This window comes from Mixophyes fleayi (genome assembly GCF_038048845.1).
Source record: "Mixophyes fleayi isolate aMixFle1 chromosome 2 unlocalized genomic scaffold, aMixFle1.hap1 SUPER_2_unloc_5, whole genome shotgun sequence".
Lineage (NCBI taxonomy): Eukaryota > Metazoa > Chordata > Amphibia > Anura > Limnodynastidae > Mixophyes > Mixophyes fleayi.
In genome coordinates, this window is record NW_027445882.1 from 725,738 (window position 1) to 740,486 (window position 14,749).

Below are 14,749 nucleotides of genomic sequence, written 5' to 3' on the forward strand. Positions count from 1 at the left end.
CATGACAACACGTATTCAAGTACAAGCAAATCTTAAGAAACATTTCCATTTGGATATGGGTATTAGTATAGTCTGGCTATACTTAACTTGCCATATGCAGGTAGTACAGACTGTAGGATATGAACATGCATGTATGCAATATAAAGTACCAACAGGACGCATTACAAAAAAAAAATAATCTATTAACTAAATGAACAGCTCTTTTTTATACATGAAATACATAAATCAGGATGTTCATAATGCGTACTGTACATAAAATGCATTTTTTGTAGTTTCTCTTATTTGCAAACAAATGTTCTGACATGCATATATTTAGCCATCACTATCAGTCGGCACTTACACCTGCCCTGTAACTGGTGCAAGGGATGCGGCTAAATAACACGTAAGAGATGCCCAGAGCTTGAATCGGTTAATGTGCGTGTGCTCGACCTCGGCACGCCCATAATCAGTATTGCATACATGCATTCGCCCTTTCCCTCCCCCATTATGCCTTTCAAATTTTAGACAGTCAAAAGTGTCATTTGCACTTGGGCATGAATTGGATGCAATTGCACACTGACGTAAAGTCCATCTCTGAGTATGTGTAGAGCTATTTCACGCAAGATACGGCACGCAACGGGACTTATGTCGGAAGATGAATCAGGCCCAAAAAGTTACTTGTATTGTGAAATTCCATCAGTTGTTCTGTATTCTGTGACTATATGTTTTTCTATGAAGTACTTTTTGCCATGAGCAATGTTAAATGTACAGGCACTGCTTCTTCATAACATACAACACTGATGAATATTTTGGGGCATTATTAATAAAGGTATGATAATAACAACAAAAAGATGGCCAGATCAATTGCATTCCCTAGATGCCTTTTATCATGGTAAACATAAATAATAGTTGTAAATGAGTAACAGTTAATAACAAAATCTACTATGGCATATATAAAAACTTTTTAACGAACTACAATTTGTAATAGTATAAAAGCAATACAAGTCAGTGACTTGTGTAGGGCATACTTTTCTGGAGATATGGCACAAGCTACTGTGCTAGAAGCTATATCTAATAAAGTATAAGTTGAACACCACCAATTTTAACATAACCAAAACAATGATTAGAAATATATGTGACTGGTGAATATAAGGTCCTTCTGAAACATCTTCATAAGCATACTATAGAATAATGGTAATAGAAATAGAACCATTGAAAATATTATAAGTACTAACATTTTATTGTTTCTTGTTTTGAATTTCAGATATTATAACCAAGAAAAATGGGTGACTGGAGCTTTCTTGAAAAACTGCTAGACCAAGTTCAGGAGCATTCCACAGCAACAGGCAAAGTCTGGCTTGTCGTACTGTTTGTATTTCGCCTTCTGATTCTGAGCCTAGCTGGGGAGTCAGTTTGGGGAGATGAGCAATCAGACTTCATATGCAACACTAAACAACCTGGTTGTCCAAATGTTTGTTACGATAAAGCTTTTCCTATTTCCCATGTTCGCTACTGGGTACTACAATTTCTATTTGTCAGCACCCCAACTCTATTCTACTTGGCCCATGTGGTCTACATATCTAGGAAAGAAGAAAAGTTAAGGCGTCAGGACAATGAATATACAATTATGAACAATAAAATTAATCAAGATGATAATAATGAAAAGATACATAGAAATTTCTTAATTCAGGCGGATGGAAGAGTCAAGATTAGGGGGGCACTGATGTGTACCTACATAATCAGTATCATTTTCAAAAGTATTCTTGAGGCTGGATTCCTACTCGGTCAGTGGTATCTCTATGGCTTTGTGATGACTTCAAACTATGTGTGTGAAAGGCCTCCATGTCCCCACAAGGTGGACTGCTTTGTGTCCCGGCCCATGGAGAAAACAATATTCATTCTTTTCATGCTTGCGGTCTCCCTCCTCTCTTTATTCCTCAGCTTACTAGAGTTGACCCTTCTTGTAAAAAAGTTATGTTGTCGGAAAGTAAAAAACAGTTCACCAGCAACATATACAAGTGAAGAAGTCATGCACCAAAATAAGACCTACAATTTACCTAGTGCACCAGAACAAGAAAAAACATGTCTCTATTTTCCTATGGGCAAAGATAAATGTTTTATTTACAAAATGTCAGATGAGGAAAACTGGGCCAACTACAATACGGAGAAGGAGTTGGCCTTAAATGTTGGAATCCACCCAACTCTGCAATATATTAATGGCTCTAAACGATCAACTAGTCCCATTTCGAAAAAGCAATATGTGTAATTTATAGATAGTGACTTTAGAAATGTTAGAAAAAAAATTACAGCGTGTAGAGAAAATAGGATAAAACTTATCTTGTTGCGCCATATCCCAATATCATTTTCTTAAATTTGCACCTCTTCAAACTTAAAGACTGGATGTTGACTGTCTGAGGAATTCATTTTCATCCAACACGGCTATGTACCGTATAGACTTTTGAAATACAATTTATGGCTGACAATAATTTATTCTGCTTAACATTTACAATCCATTTATCCATACAACCAACATCAATGAAATAGTTGCCTCTGAAAAACTTTTGAATTGCAATCATTTTTATGCAGTATATAGTTGTTGAAGTATATAGTAGTTGAAGTTTTTCAAATTGTCTTTGCAGAAGCATGGAAATAATGCTGTTAGCTTCCTTCTTGCTAGACTGCATAATTTTTATTTATTATTTTCGACAGCTAACCAGGGGAGAAAAGTAGCAATCCTAAAGTGCACATTTTCTGAAAGTAGTAACATTCTAGAATTGATTGATGTCTATATGCAACATCAGCCCAAGTTGCGTGTTTAAAAAGAGCATGCAACTTGAGCGTAGTGCCAGCCGTATTTAACACCAAGCGTATCTGATATGCTTCCATTTGAAACGGAACTATGCTAAACTATGAGACTTATTGTGTTAGTCATCACTATCAGTCAGCATTTACACTTGCCCTGTAGTGGGTGCAAAAGATACAGCTTAAAATCAACGTACTTACGAAAAAAAAAGGACTTGAATCCACCACATCTGTGTTGGAACACCCTTACTGTACATGACCAACATTAGTCCATCCCTTCCCTCCTTCATTCCGCCTCTCAAGTCGTGGACAGTGGTAAGTGTCAGTTGCATCATGTGGACATAAATTGCATGCAATTGTGTTCTTTGGCATTATGTCTGTTTCTGGGCATGCGCAGAGCTATTTTGCGCAAGATACACTAACCAAATAAATGGAAGTCTGAACATGAAATAGACCTTCTGTGGGCATGTAGGTGTTTCAGGAACTTGTCAGTATTAATGGATGGATATTCTTGAAATTGACATTTTATTTATGTTTAAAAGAAGAGCACAAACACAGAAATATTTTGTTTTATTATTAAATGATATGTTTTTATATTGGTGTTAGTTTTTCATTAAACAAAATAAGTGCATATGAATTATGAATTATAATTATTCCTTCAAAATGTAAAAAATAATTATTTGACATTATAATTATTATTATTATTATTATTATTATTATATTAATGCTCTTTACAGACTCCTAAATAAATACTAGTTTCTTAATTTAGGTGGAATTCTTGGAAATTGTTATTTTTCATAAAAACTAACATTCATGTTTTTAAAATTGGTATTATTTCTTTCTGAATTGTATGTCTTTTGAAAAACAATCTTGGCTATAATACATAATATAATATAAAACATAAAATTGTATACAAACATTATAATGCCATTTTCAATTCACTAATTCATTGCATACACTTCTCGTCTGGAAAAATAAGGTATGTGGGGAATAAAAACTCATGGGGTAAATTTATCAAGCTGCGGGTTTGAAAAAGTGGAGATGTTGCCTATAGCAACCAATCAGATTCTATCTATCATTTATTTAGTACATTCTACAAAATGACAGCTAGAAACTGATTGCTATAGGCAACAATTCCACTTTTTCAAACCAGCAGCTTGATAAATTTACCCCATGGGATCCAATAGGAATCTCTTATGCTTGTTTTGATGAGACAAATTAGTTTGCTCATACAATTTAATTCAACTTTAATTATATTAAGCTCTGCAACAGGTTGGAAACATTTTTTTTTCTTTGCACAAAAAAGATATTATTGAAATTGTAAAATGACTAAAATGCACAGAGCCGGTGCAAGACTTCATGTCGCCCTAGGCCAGCAGTTCCCAAAGTGTGCGCCGTGGCTCCCTGGGGTTCCGCGGCATTTTCACAGGGGTGCCGCGGCCAGGGCTGATAAAAGAGAAGAAGTTACAACTCCAGCGAAGCCGGACCATTATCCTCCCTCCCCCCATCTTCTCACCAACTGTTGTGCGTGACGTCATCATGTCCAACAGAGTCAGTGAGGAGCAGCAGCAGAGAGGAACAACAAGAAAGAAGACAGAAGAAAAAGATGAAAGTAGGTAAGTAAAGGAACGAGGGACACACCGTGTGGGAGCTGGTGAAAGTGGGACACCGAGTGTGAGAGCTGGTGAAGGGGCACATGGTGAAGGGGCACATTGTGATATTGTGAAGAGGCACATTGTGATATTGTGAAGGGGCACATGGGATATTGTGAAGGGGCACATTGTGATACTGTGAAGAGGCACATTGGGATACTGTGAAGGGGCACATTGGGATACTGTGAAGGGGCACATTGTGAAGGGGAGCATTGTGATATTGTGAAGGGGCGCACTGTGAAGGGGCAGAGTGTGATATTGTGAACGGGCACATGTGATATTGTGAAGGAGCACATTGTAATATTGTGAAGGGGCACACAGTGATATTGTGAAGGGGCACACAGTGATATTGTGAAGAGGCACACAGTGATATTGTGAAGAGGCACACAGTGATATTGTGAAGGGGCTCAGTGTGATGGTGAAAGGGCCTAGTGTAATGGTAAAGGGGCACATGGTGAAGGGGCACATTGTGATATGGTGAAAGGGGCAAAGTGTAATATGATGAAAGGGGGCCTAAATGCTTCTAAAGTTTGACCCAACTACTTAAAAATCGGAAGTACTGGTAACTATTTTGGCTTAGGGGTGCCTTGGAAAAATTATGGAGACCTTAAGGGTGCCTCGAACTGAGACAGTTTGGGAACCACTGCCCTAGGCAAAACTTCAGCCTGCCGCTCCTCCACCCCCAAAGCCCAGTTCCCAGCCCATCACACGCTTGACATTTGTAAAATTAAAATAATAACTCTTACCTCCTCCTGGCTTTCTGTCTGGGCTGCAGTCCAGTTGCACTGAAGTCCAGATGTACGGATGTCTGATGCACAAAGCTGTCTATGCTCCACTACACTATACTTTCAATTGTTTGGCAATAGACACAATTAACTTACCCACTGCACACTGATCACTATACACTGGTCTCACACATCAGTATCACACAACTGGTACACACTTCCATGCCTTCACCCCCACTAGCTTTTCTCACATGCCCCTCTGCTCACTAGTTTTTCTTGCACATGCCACCCTGCCATCCAGTCTTTCCCTACATACCACTCTATTTACTTACCACATACAAACTTATCACTATACATAGGTCAATCTGACGTTACACACCTGATACACACTGATCACTATACATAGGTCACACACACCTGCCCACCAGATTTTCTCTCCCATGCCACCCTCTGCCCACTAGCTTTTCTCTCACATGCCCATGCTGCCCACCAGCTTTTTTGTCCCATGCTACCTTCTGCCCACTAGCTTTTTACTCACATATCTAATAGCTTTTTTCACATCCCCATGCTGCCCACCAGTTTTTCTCTCCCATGCCCATGCATTCCTTCTAGCGTTTTTCTCCCATACAAACCTGCCTGCCAGCTTTTATCACATATGCCTCTTGCTGCCCACAGGCTTTGTCCACTCAAGCATTAAAGAGATACTTGGGGGTAAATGTATCAAGCTGCGAGTTTTGCGGTGGGTTTGAAAAGTGGAGATGTTGCCTATAGCAACCAATCAGATTCTAGCTATCATTTCTTAGAATTTACTAAATAAATGATAGCTAGAACCCGCCAGAAAACTCTCAGCTTGATACATTTACCCATTACCACATTTACAGAGTGACCCCAAACTGGCTATTTCTCTTAATATTGTACAGTCTATACTGTACACGAGTTGCGCCCCCCGCGCAACTCGTGCGGGGGGCGCGAGTCGGGGGAGTGGGAGTTGGGTACCGCGAGAGGGGGGAGGGGCTAGTGTGGTGGTTGGTCTCCTCCCTCCCTGCTCTATGTCACATGGGACGTGCACCACATGACAGGTGCCGTCCCATGTGTGAGGAGAGGGAAGAGTGCACAGCTTGTGGATGCAAAGAGGTAAGTTGGGAGGGAGAGGGGGTGTAATATATTGCTAGTGTGTGTGTGTGTATATTATGTGTGTGTGAGGGGCCACTGTGTGTGTATTATGTGTGTATGTGAGGGGCCACTGTGTGTGTGGGTGAGGGGCCACTGTGTGGGTATTATGTGTGTGTGTGTGTGTGAGGGGCTACTGTGTGCATGTATTATGTGTGTGAGGTGCCACTGTGTGCGTGTATTATGTGTATGTGTGAGGGGCCACTGTGTGCGTGTATTATGTGTGTGTGAGGGGCCACTGTGTGTGTGGGTGAGGGGCCACTGTGTGGGTATTATGTGTGTGTGTGTGTGAGTTACCACTGTGTGTGTGTATTATGTGTATGTGTGAGGGGCCACTGTGTGCGTGTATTATGTGTGTGTGTGAGGGGCCACTGTGTGCGTGTATTATGTGTGTGAGGGGCCACTGTGTGCGTGTATTATGTATGTGTGTGAGGGGTAGAGATGGTCACTGACCCCCGTGTTTTGGTTTTGTATTCGGTTTTGGATCTGGATTACCGTCGTGTTTTGGTTTTGCAAAACCGCCATTGCGTGTTTTGGTTTTGGTTTTGTTTGGCTATCTTGTTGGAAAATCAATGTTTTTGAGCCTAAAATAACCCAATTTAGTGCTCCAACTGTTTCATAGATAAGTAATCTAATTGTAGAGGTAATAAATCATCCAAAAAACAGTTTAATTCGTGGTAGGTAGGCCTTCATTTATTCTACACACAAAATAGATTGTCTTCCTCTCCATCTATGCATATTGGCAATGCAGCCATCGTCTTTGGATGTATATTACACCCTACACTTATAGTTAAATATGTAAAGAAATGGAAAAAGGCAGTTTGCTTTCTGTCTCTATAGGCCCCCCTCCACTTGTTTAAAAACCCAAAAATTCAGCCGTTATAGACTGTACAATATTAAGAGAAACGGACAAAGCCAGTTTGGTTTCTGGCTCTATAGGCCCCCCTCCACTTGTCGAAAATACAAAAAAATTCAGCCGTTATAGACTGTACAATATTAAGAGAAATGGACAAAGTCAGTTTGGTTTCTGGCTCTCTAGGCCCCCCTAAACTTGTCGAAAATACAAACAAATTCAGCCATTATAGACTGTACAATATTAAGAGAAATGGACAAAGCCAGTTGGGGGTCACTCTGTCTATGACACCCTACCTTTAAGGAGAAATTGCCCAAACAGCAGCCTTTCAAGACGGTACGTGATATGGAAATGCCCCAAGTCCCTTTCCTCTTTGGGGATAGATTGCACCCTACACTTACATAGAAAGTTTTAAAAAGATGTTATCGTCATCATCTTCAGCTTCATCCTCACCCTCATCAGTGTGTACGTCATCATCACAGACTATCAATTCATCGCCGCTTGAATCCACCATTAGAGAACAGTCAGTGCTTGGATGTCTTGGATGGTGAAGGCCTTCCTCGTTGAAGATGTAGTTCATTTTTATAAACATCATTTTCTCCACATTTTTGGGAAGTAACCTTCTACGGCGATCACTAAGTTCCCTGCTGTGCTGAACACTCGTTCAGAGTACACACTGGAGGGTGGGCAGCTTAAGTATTGCAAAGTAAGTTTGTACATGGGTTTCCAAATGGCCTGCTTTTCTTCCCAGTAAGGAAAGGGACTGTCTGACATTTCCATATCAACTACCTCTTGAAAGTAATCCTCCACCATCCTTTATTATTATTATTATCTTTGACTTATAAGGCGCCACAAAGGGTCCGTAGCGCCGTACATTACATATACAGAAAACAGAACCAAGACACAACATGATACACAAATATATACAAACACAGGTGACAGGGTAAAGCAAATCAGATTATATCTGACAGATAGAGAAAGGGATTGTAGAAATCAGCAAGAAGGCTGAAGATTAATAAAACAGGGAAAAACAGGGCTAGCGAAGCAGGCCAAGAGGTACAGAGGGTGAAGGAACTGTAGAAGGAGCACACAAGGAAAGAGGGCCCTGCTCATGAGAGCTAACAACCTAGAGGGAGGGGGAGACACATAAATGGGGGTACTAACTAGGGGAGAGAGCCAGGACAAGAAAGTTAGGAGGACTGATAGACTTGAATAAAGAAATGAGTCTTAAGGGCACGCTTGAAGCCTTTGAGAGTAGATGCTAACCTGATGGAACGTGGAAGATCGTTCCACAGCAGGGGAGCAGCCCAGGCAAAGTCCTGAAGACGAGAGTGAGAGGAGGTGATCAGTGAAGTAGTGAGACGGCGGTCAGAGGCAGAGCGGAGGGGGCGGTTAGGAGTGTAGGTAGAGATGAGATTGGAGATGTAGAGAGGGGAAGATTGACTAAGAGCTTTAAAGGTGAGGGTGAGGAGTTTAAATTTAATTCTGTAGGGTATGGGGAGCCAATGTAGTGACTGTTGAAGGGAGACCGCAGAGATAGAGCGGCGGGAGAGAAAAATGAGGCGGGCAGCAGCATTGAGGATAGACTTAAGAGGGTCAAGGCGAGAAACAGGTAGGCCAGAGAGAAGAAGGTTACAGTAGTCAAGGCGAGAGATAATAAGCGAGTGAACAAGGGTTTTCGTGGCTTCCGTGGTGAGAAAGGGACGTATCTTAGATATATTCCGAAGGTGGAAGTAACAGGATTTAGAGAGGGACAGAATGTGAGGCTTAAATGAGAGGGAGGAATCAAGGATGACCCCAAGGCATCGGACTTGGGGGACAGAAACGAGGGTAGTGATATTAACAGAAATAGAGAGGGGGGGAGGTGGGAGAGTCCTGGCAGGGGGGAAGACTATAAGCTCGTTCTTGGAAATATTGAGTTTAAGGAAGCGTTGGGATATCCAAGATGAGATGGCCGAGAGACAGGAGGAGACAGAAGGGAAGGGGAGAGGTCAGGGGATGAAAGATAGATTTGGGTATCATCAGCATAGAGGTGGTACTGGAGGCCAAAGGAGCGGATGAGGACACCAAGGGAGGTGTAGAGGGAGAAAAGCAGGGGGCCAAGAACGGAGCCTTGAGGAACGCCAACGGGTAGGGGAAGAGGGGGTGATGTAGAATCATGAGTAGAGACTGAGAAGGAGCGGTTGGTGAAGTAAGAGTGTTACATAGGCCTAAAGAGAGTTTGCAAAAGGAGTGCGTGGTCAACGGTATCGAAGGCAGCAGAGAGGTCAAGAAGGATAAGAAGGGAGTAGTGTCTATTGATTTAGCGAGAAGGTCATTAGTGACCTTAGTGAGGGCAGTTTCAGTGGAGTGGAGGAGGCGAAAACCAGATTGGAGCGGGTCAAGTAGTGAGTGACAGGAAAGAAAGGAGGTGAGACGGTTGTAGACAACCCGTTCAAAGAGTTTGGAGGCAAAAGGAAGAAGCAAAATAGGGCGGTAGTTAGAGAGAGAGGCGGGATTAAGGGACGGTTTCTTGAGTATGGGGGAGACAAGAGCATGTTTAAAAGAGGAGGGGAAAATTCCAGAGAGAGGGAGAGGTTGAGGAGGTGTGCAAGGTGGGAGCAAGCTTCGAGAGAGAGGGAGTGGAGAAGGTGGGAGGGGATTGGGTCCTGTGTGCAAGTGGAGGGGGGAGAGGAAGACAGAAGGGTATGGACTTCATCTGCAGATACCGGAGTGAAGGAAGAGAAGTAGGGAGAGCTAGCCGGAGGGGAGGGGAGAAAGGAGATAGCAGCAGCAGAGGAGGGTGAGAAGGGGGACAGAATGGGCATGGAGGGTGGAGAGGGTGGTGTAAGAAGGGACTGCTGGGAGATGTCATGACGCATAGACTCAATCTTGGAGGTGAAGTGGGTAGCAAAGTCGACAGCAGAAAGCATGGTGGGGAGTGGGAGAGGGGGAGGGGAGAGGAGGGAGTTGAAGGTGGCAAAAAGCCGACGGGGGTTAGAGGATTGGGAAGAAATGAGAGCTTTGAAGAAAGATTGTTTAGAGAGGGAAAGGGCTGAACTATAAGATGCAAGCATGAACTTGAAGTGGAGAAAGTCAGCATGAGTGCGTGACTTTCTCCAAAGCCGTTCTGCACTGCGGGAGCATTTTTGAAGATAGCGGTTAAGTTTAGTGTGCCACTGTTGTGGCGGGGACCGGCGAAGCTTGGCGGTGACAGCCGGGGCGACAGAGTCAAGTGCAGCGGTAAGAGTGCGATTGTAGAAGGAGACTGCCTTATCAGGGCAAGAAAAAGTGGTGATGGGGGAGAGGAGCGAGCCCAGGGAAGAGGAGAAAGTGGTAGGATCAACTGTGTCAAGATTACGCCTGGTGAGAGTAACCTTGGGGACGATGAGAGGGGTGGAGAGATGCTAAAAAAGAGGAGATGGTGATCCGAGAGAGGAAAAGGTGAATTAATGAGGTCAGAGACAGTACCGAGGTGTGAAAAAACCAGATCTAGGGAATGGCCACTGCGGTGGGAGGGAGAGTTGGTCCATTGAGAGAGACCAATGGAGGAGGAGAGGGAGAGAAGTTTGGAGGCAGCAGGGTCTGAGGGATTGTCAATAGGGATATTAAAATCCCCCAAGATCAGGGAGGGAAGGTCAGAGGAGAGAAAGTGAGGGAGCCAGGTGGCAAAGTGATCAAGAAATTGGGAGACAGGACCAGGAGGACGGTAGATAACAGCAACACGAAGGTGGACTGGGTGGAATAGGCGGATAGAGTGTACCTCAAAGGAGGAAAAAGAGAGGGAGGGTTCAGGGGGAAGAACCCGAAAAGAGCAGCAGGAGGAGAGAAGTATGCCGACGCCACCACCATGCCGTTCCCCAGGTCTGGGTGTGTGGGAGAAGGACAAGCCCCCGAAAGAGAGAGCAGCAGGAGAGGTAGTGTTCTCAGGGGATAGCCAGGTTTCAGTGATGGCAAGCAGGTTGAAGGATCTAGAGATAAAGAGATTATGGATAGAGGTCAATTTATTGCAGATTGATCTGGCATTCCAGAGACCACAGGATAGTGGAAGAGAGGGAAGAGGAGAGATGTGGATGAGATTGTTGGGGTTGCTTGTCTGCAAGGGTGAGTAAGATATGGAGCGAGGGGAATGACAGGAAGAGAGGGTAGGAATTGGACGAGACGCAGAAATAAGAGGGGATTTGTCAGCAGACAGGAGATGAGGGGCAGGGGAGCAAGAGGTAGGGGAGGAGTGGAGATGGGGCAGATAAGGGGGTTTATGAATGGGAGAGGCAGAAGGTAGGAGTGACGTGAGGGATAAGATTAGCTGGGGGGAAAGAGAGGGAGGAGGTAGGTAGGAGCAGATTGACACTGAGAGAAGAGCAGCGAAGGGGACAAGAGGGAAAGGGTGTGAGTGGGGAAAGGGAGGAGAGAGAAAAAGATGTAAGAGGGGGCAGCATGTTAGATCAGGGGTCCAGAGGCACAGAAGAGATGAGAGGAGTGAAATAGGGAGGGGGATGGGAAGTGAGAAGGGGGAGTGAGGAGGAAGAACAATATGGAAAGGTTGAACATGGGAAGCAGGGGGATAAAGGGAGAGGACAGAAGAGGGAGAGGAGTAAATCATGATAAAGCTATAGAAGGTGTGGAATATACAGTTGAAAGAATTCAGAAAGCAAGAATAGTAAGGGCTTACAAGTGTAGTGAGGAAATAGTGAGAGCACAAGAGGTGAATAAAAAGAATGCAAAGGTAGAAGGAGAGAAAAGAGGAAGAAGAGATGTAAAGTATGAGTCAGGGAATAAGAAGCAGAAAGGACAGCAGAGATAGCAGATGGGTGGGTTTAGAAAAAACAGGTAGGTGAAACAGGAACATCAGGCATGACTGGAAGGCATGTTTATACTAGTATTGGATGGAGTTATGGGCAAAGTGACACATTTTTTGGAAAAATCCTTCAAACCAGCCCAGGGGGTAAATGTATTAATGTTCGGATTCTTCAACTCCAGCGAGTTCGGCGTCTTCAGCACATAAAGCACACGCACACGCTGCTTTTTAAAGGGAAGTTTAGCTTTACAAGGCAGCGCCGCTTTAAATTTAAGTGCTGAAGACGCCGAACATTTATGCCCAGATGTTAAATTGTTCTGGTCTGCCCCCTGCGTCCTCCCTGGTTCTTTTTGGGAAATTAATTTTTTTACGAGCAGCAGTAGCTTGAGAAAGTGAAGGAGGACACGTCGTCAAGCCGAGGCCCAGTTCATCGGCCAACTTGCTGAGCAATAGCCGCTTGCAAAAGATCACATCTCGCTCATTTACAAGTAAAGACTCAATGTATGTTTTAAACCTTGGATCAAGCACAGTGGCCAAAACGTACTGATCCGAGTTCAAGATCTTAATAACTCGAGGATCATTGTGAAGCGAATTAAGTACTTGATCAACAAGGCCAACATACTTTGCTGAATTGCTTGCTTTCAGCTCCTCCTTCATTTTCTCAAGCTGCTTTTCCAATAGTCTAATTAAAGGAATAACTTAGCTCAAACTAGCAGAGTCTGCACTCACCTCACACGTCACAACTTCAAATGGTTTCAGCACCTTGCACAGCACTGAAAGGATTCCTCACTGTGCAAGAGTGAAATACATCCCCCCTCCTTTCCCAATGTCATGGCTTGTGCAATATGCTTGGATGGCTTTGCGCTGTTCCTCCATCCTCTGAAGCATGTACAGGGTGGAATTCCACCTAGTTACCACCTCTTGCTTAAGTTGGTAGCAGGGCAAGTTAAACTGCTCTTGGATCTGCTGTAATCTCCTACATGCTGTGGCTGAATGCCTGAAATGGCCTGAAATTTTACGGGCCACCGAAAGGATCTCCTGCACCTCACGGTTATTTCGTAGGAAGCTCTGCACCACCAAGTTGATGGTGTGAGCAAAACAGGGAATGTGTTGCAAATCACCTAGCTGTAATGCACGCACTATATTGTTGGCGTTATCAGAAATGACATACCCTGGGGAGAGTCCAAGTGGTATAAGCCACGCATCAATCACATCTCTCAGTTTGCGTAACAAATTGTCAGCTGTATGCCTGTTAGTGAAGTCGGTGAAACAAAGAGTGGCCTGTCTGTGACAAATGTTACGTAGTGGTGTACATGCTGCTGCTGTTCCTGCTGATGAAGGTGAATGACCAACCCAGTGGGCTGTCACAGTCATATAGTCTTTGGTTTGGCCACTTCCACTTGTCCACATATCTGTGGTTAAGTGGACAGTGGGCAGAATAGCATTTTTAAGCGCAATCTCTACATTTTTACACACTTTTTGGTATAGTTGTGGAATTGCTTTACGGGAGAAATGGTGTCGCAATGGAATTCTGTAACGCGGACACAAAACCTCAATTAACTGTGAAAAACCAGCTGCGTTTATTGTGGAGATTGGACGCAGATCTAACACTAACATTGCAGCCATGGCGTCTGTGATTCGCTTGGCGACTAGGTGAATGCTGTCATATTTGCTTTCCCTCGCAAATGATTGTTTCAGTTAATTGCTGAAATGTAGGACTGCTCATTTTCTTGACCTGCCTCTGGGATGACGATTCACCCCCAGCAGCAGCAACAGCAGCAGCAGTGGGACTAACGCTTTCTTCAGAGGAATCAATAATAGTGCAGGATTCATCCAGCCTTAAGTGGGATGCCGGGCTAACTCCGAGCGCTACTGAGGATACTGATGAGGATGGTGTGGTGGGTGTATTTTGTAGCCGTCGGGATGTCGGTGAGCGGAGGGTCTTAGCTGATGATGGAGTGCTTGTAATTTTTTGGGAAGAACTTTCAGCTTTTCCCAACACTTTGCCATGAACTCTCATTAAATGGCGTAACATAGACGAGGTTCCAAGATGGTTAAGGTCCCTCCCTCGACTGACTGTGGCTTGACATACACTACAAATGGCTATACAATTGTTGTCTGGATTTGGGTAGAAATAATTCCACACATAAGAAGTGGATTTTTTGTTTTATGCATGACAATGGCCTTTTTCTTGTCACGTGCCAGAACTGCTGCCACTGGTGCAAGACTTACACAAACAACCTCATCCTCATCAACATCCTCATTAGCGCCCTCGTTGCCTACACAAATCTCCCCCTCATCCTCTTCTAATTCCAAAGTGGCATCCTCAATTTGTGTATCACCGGCTACACTCGGGCTATTAAGGCACACATCAACAGAATGCTCACGATTAGACATCCCACTGTTGGATGGACTCTCCACAGGGATTGGTGTCATTTGTGAAACAGAGCAAACATTATCCTCTAATGCCTTACTGTTATCTTGCAGCTCGGCTTTGACGCGTAACAGTAGTTGTGCACTAATTGTATTCTCGTAAAATTATTTGGTAAGATACTGCTGACAGATATGACTTTTGACAGCCAGAAATATTTATGCACAATTATGGGGGACACCCCAAAAGCACTGGGGAGTGCTAAAAATTATTTGGTAGATACTGCTGACAAATATGACTTTTGACAGCCAGAAATATTTATGCACAATTATGGGGGACACCCCAAAAGCACTGGGGAGTGCTAAAAATTATTTGGTAGATACTGCTGACAGATATGACTTGACAGCCAGAAATATTTAT

At 43.6% G+C, this 14,749-nt stretch overlaps 1 protein-coding gene across 1 annotated transcript in view; it reads left to right on the top strand.

The window, feature by feature from the left end:
* LOC142109657 (gap junction alpha-4 protein-like) overlaps positions 1–3,377 on the top strand; it is a 29,405-nt gene extending 26,028 nt beyond the window's left edge. Inside the window, exon 3 of the mRNA XM_075193724.1 lies at positions 1,244–3,377. Within this exon, the coding sequence (XP_075049825.1) occupies positions 1,262–2,245 (984 nt within the window). The 5' untranslated portion in view covers positions 1,244–1,261 and the 3' untranslated portion in view covers positions 2,246–3,377. The remainder of the gene's footprint in view (positions 1–1,243) is intronic.
* Positions 3,378–14,749: the final 11,372 nt, after the last annotated feature.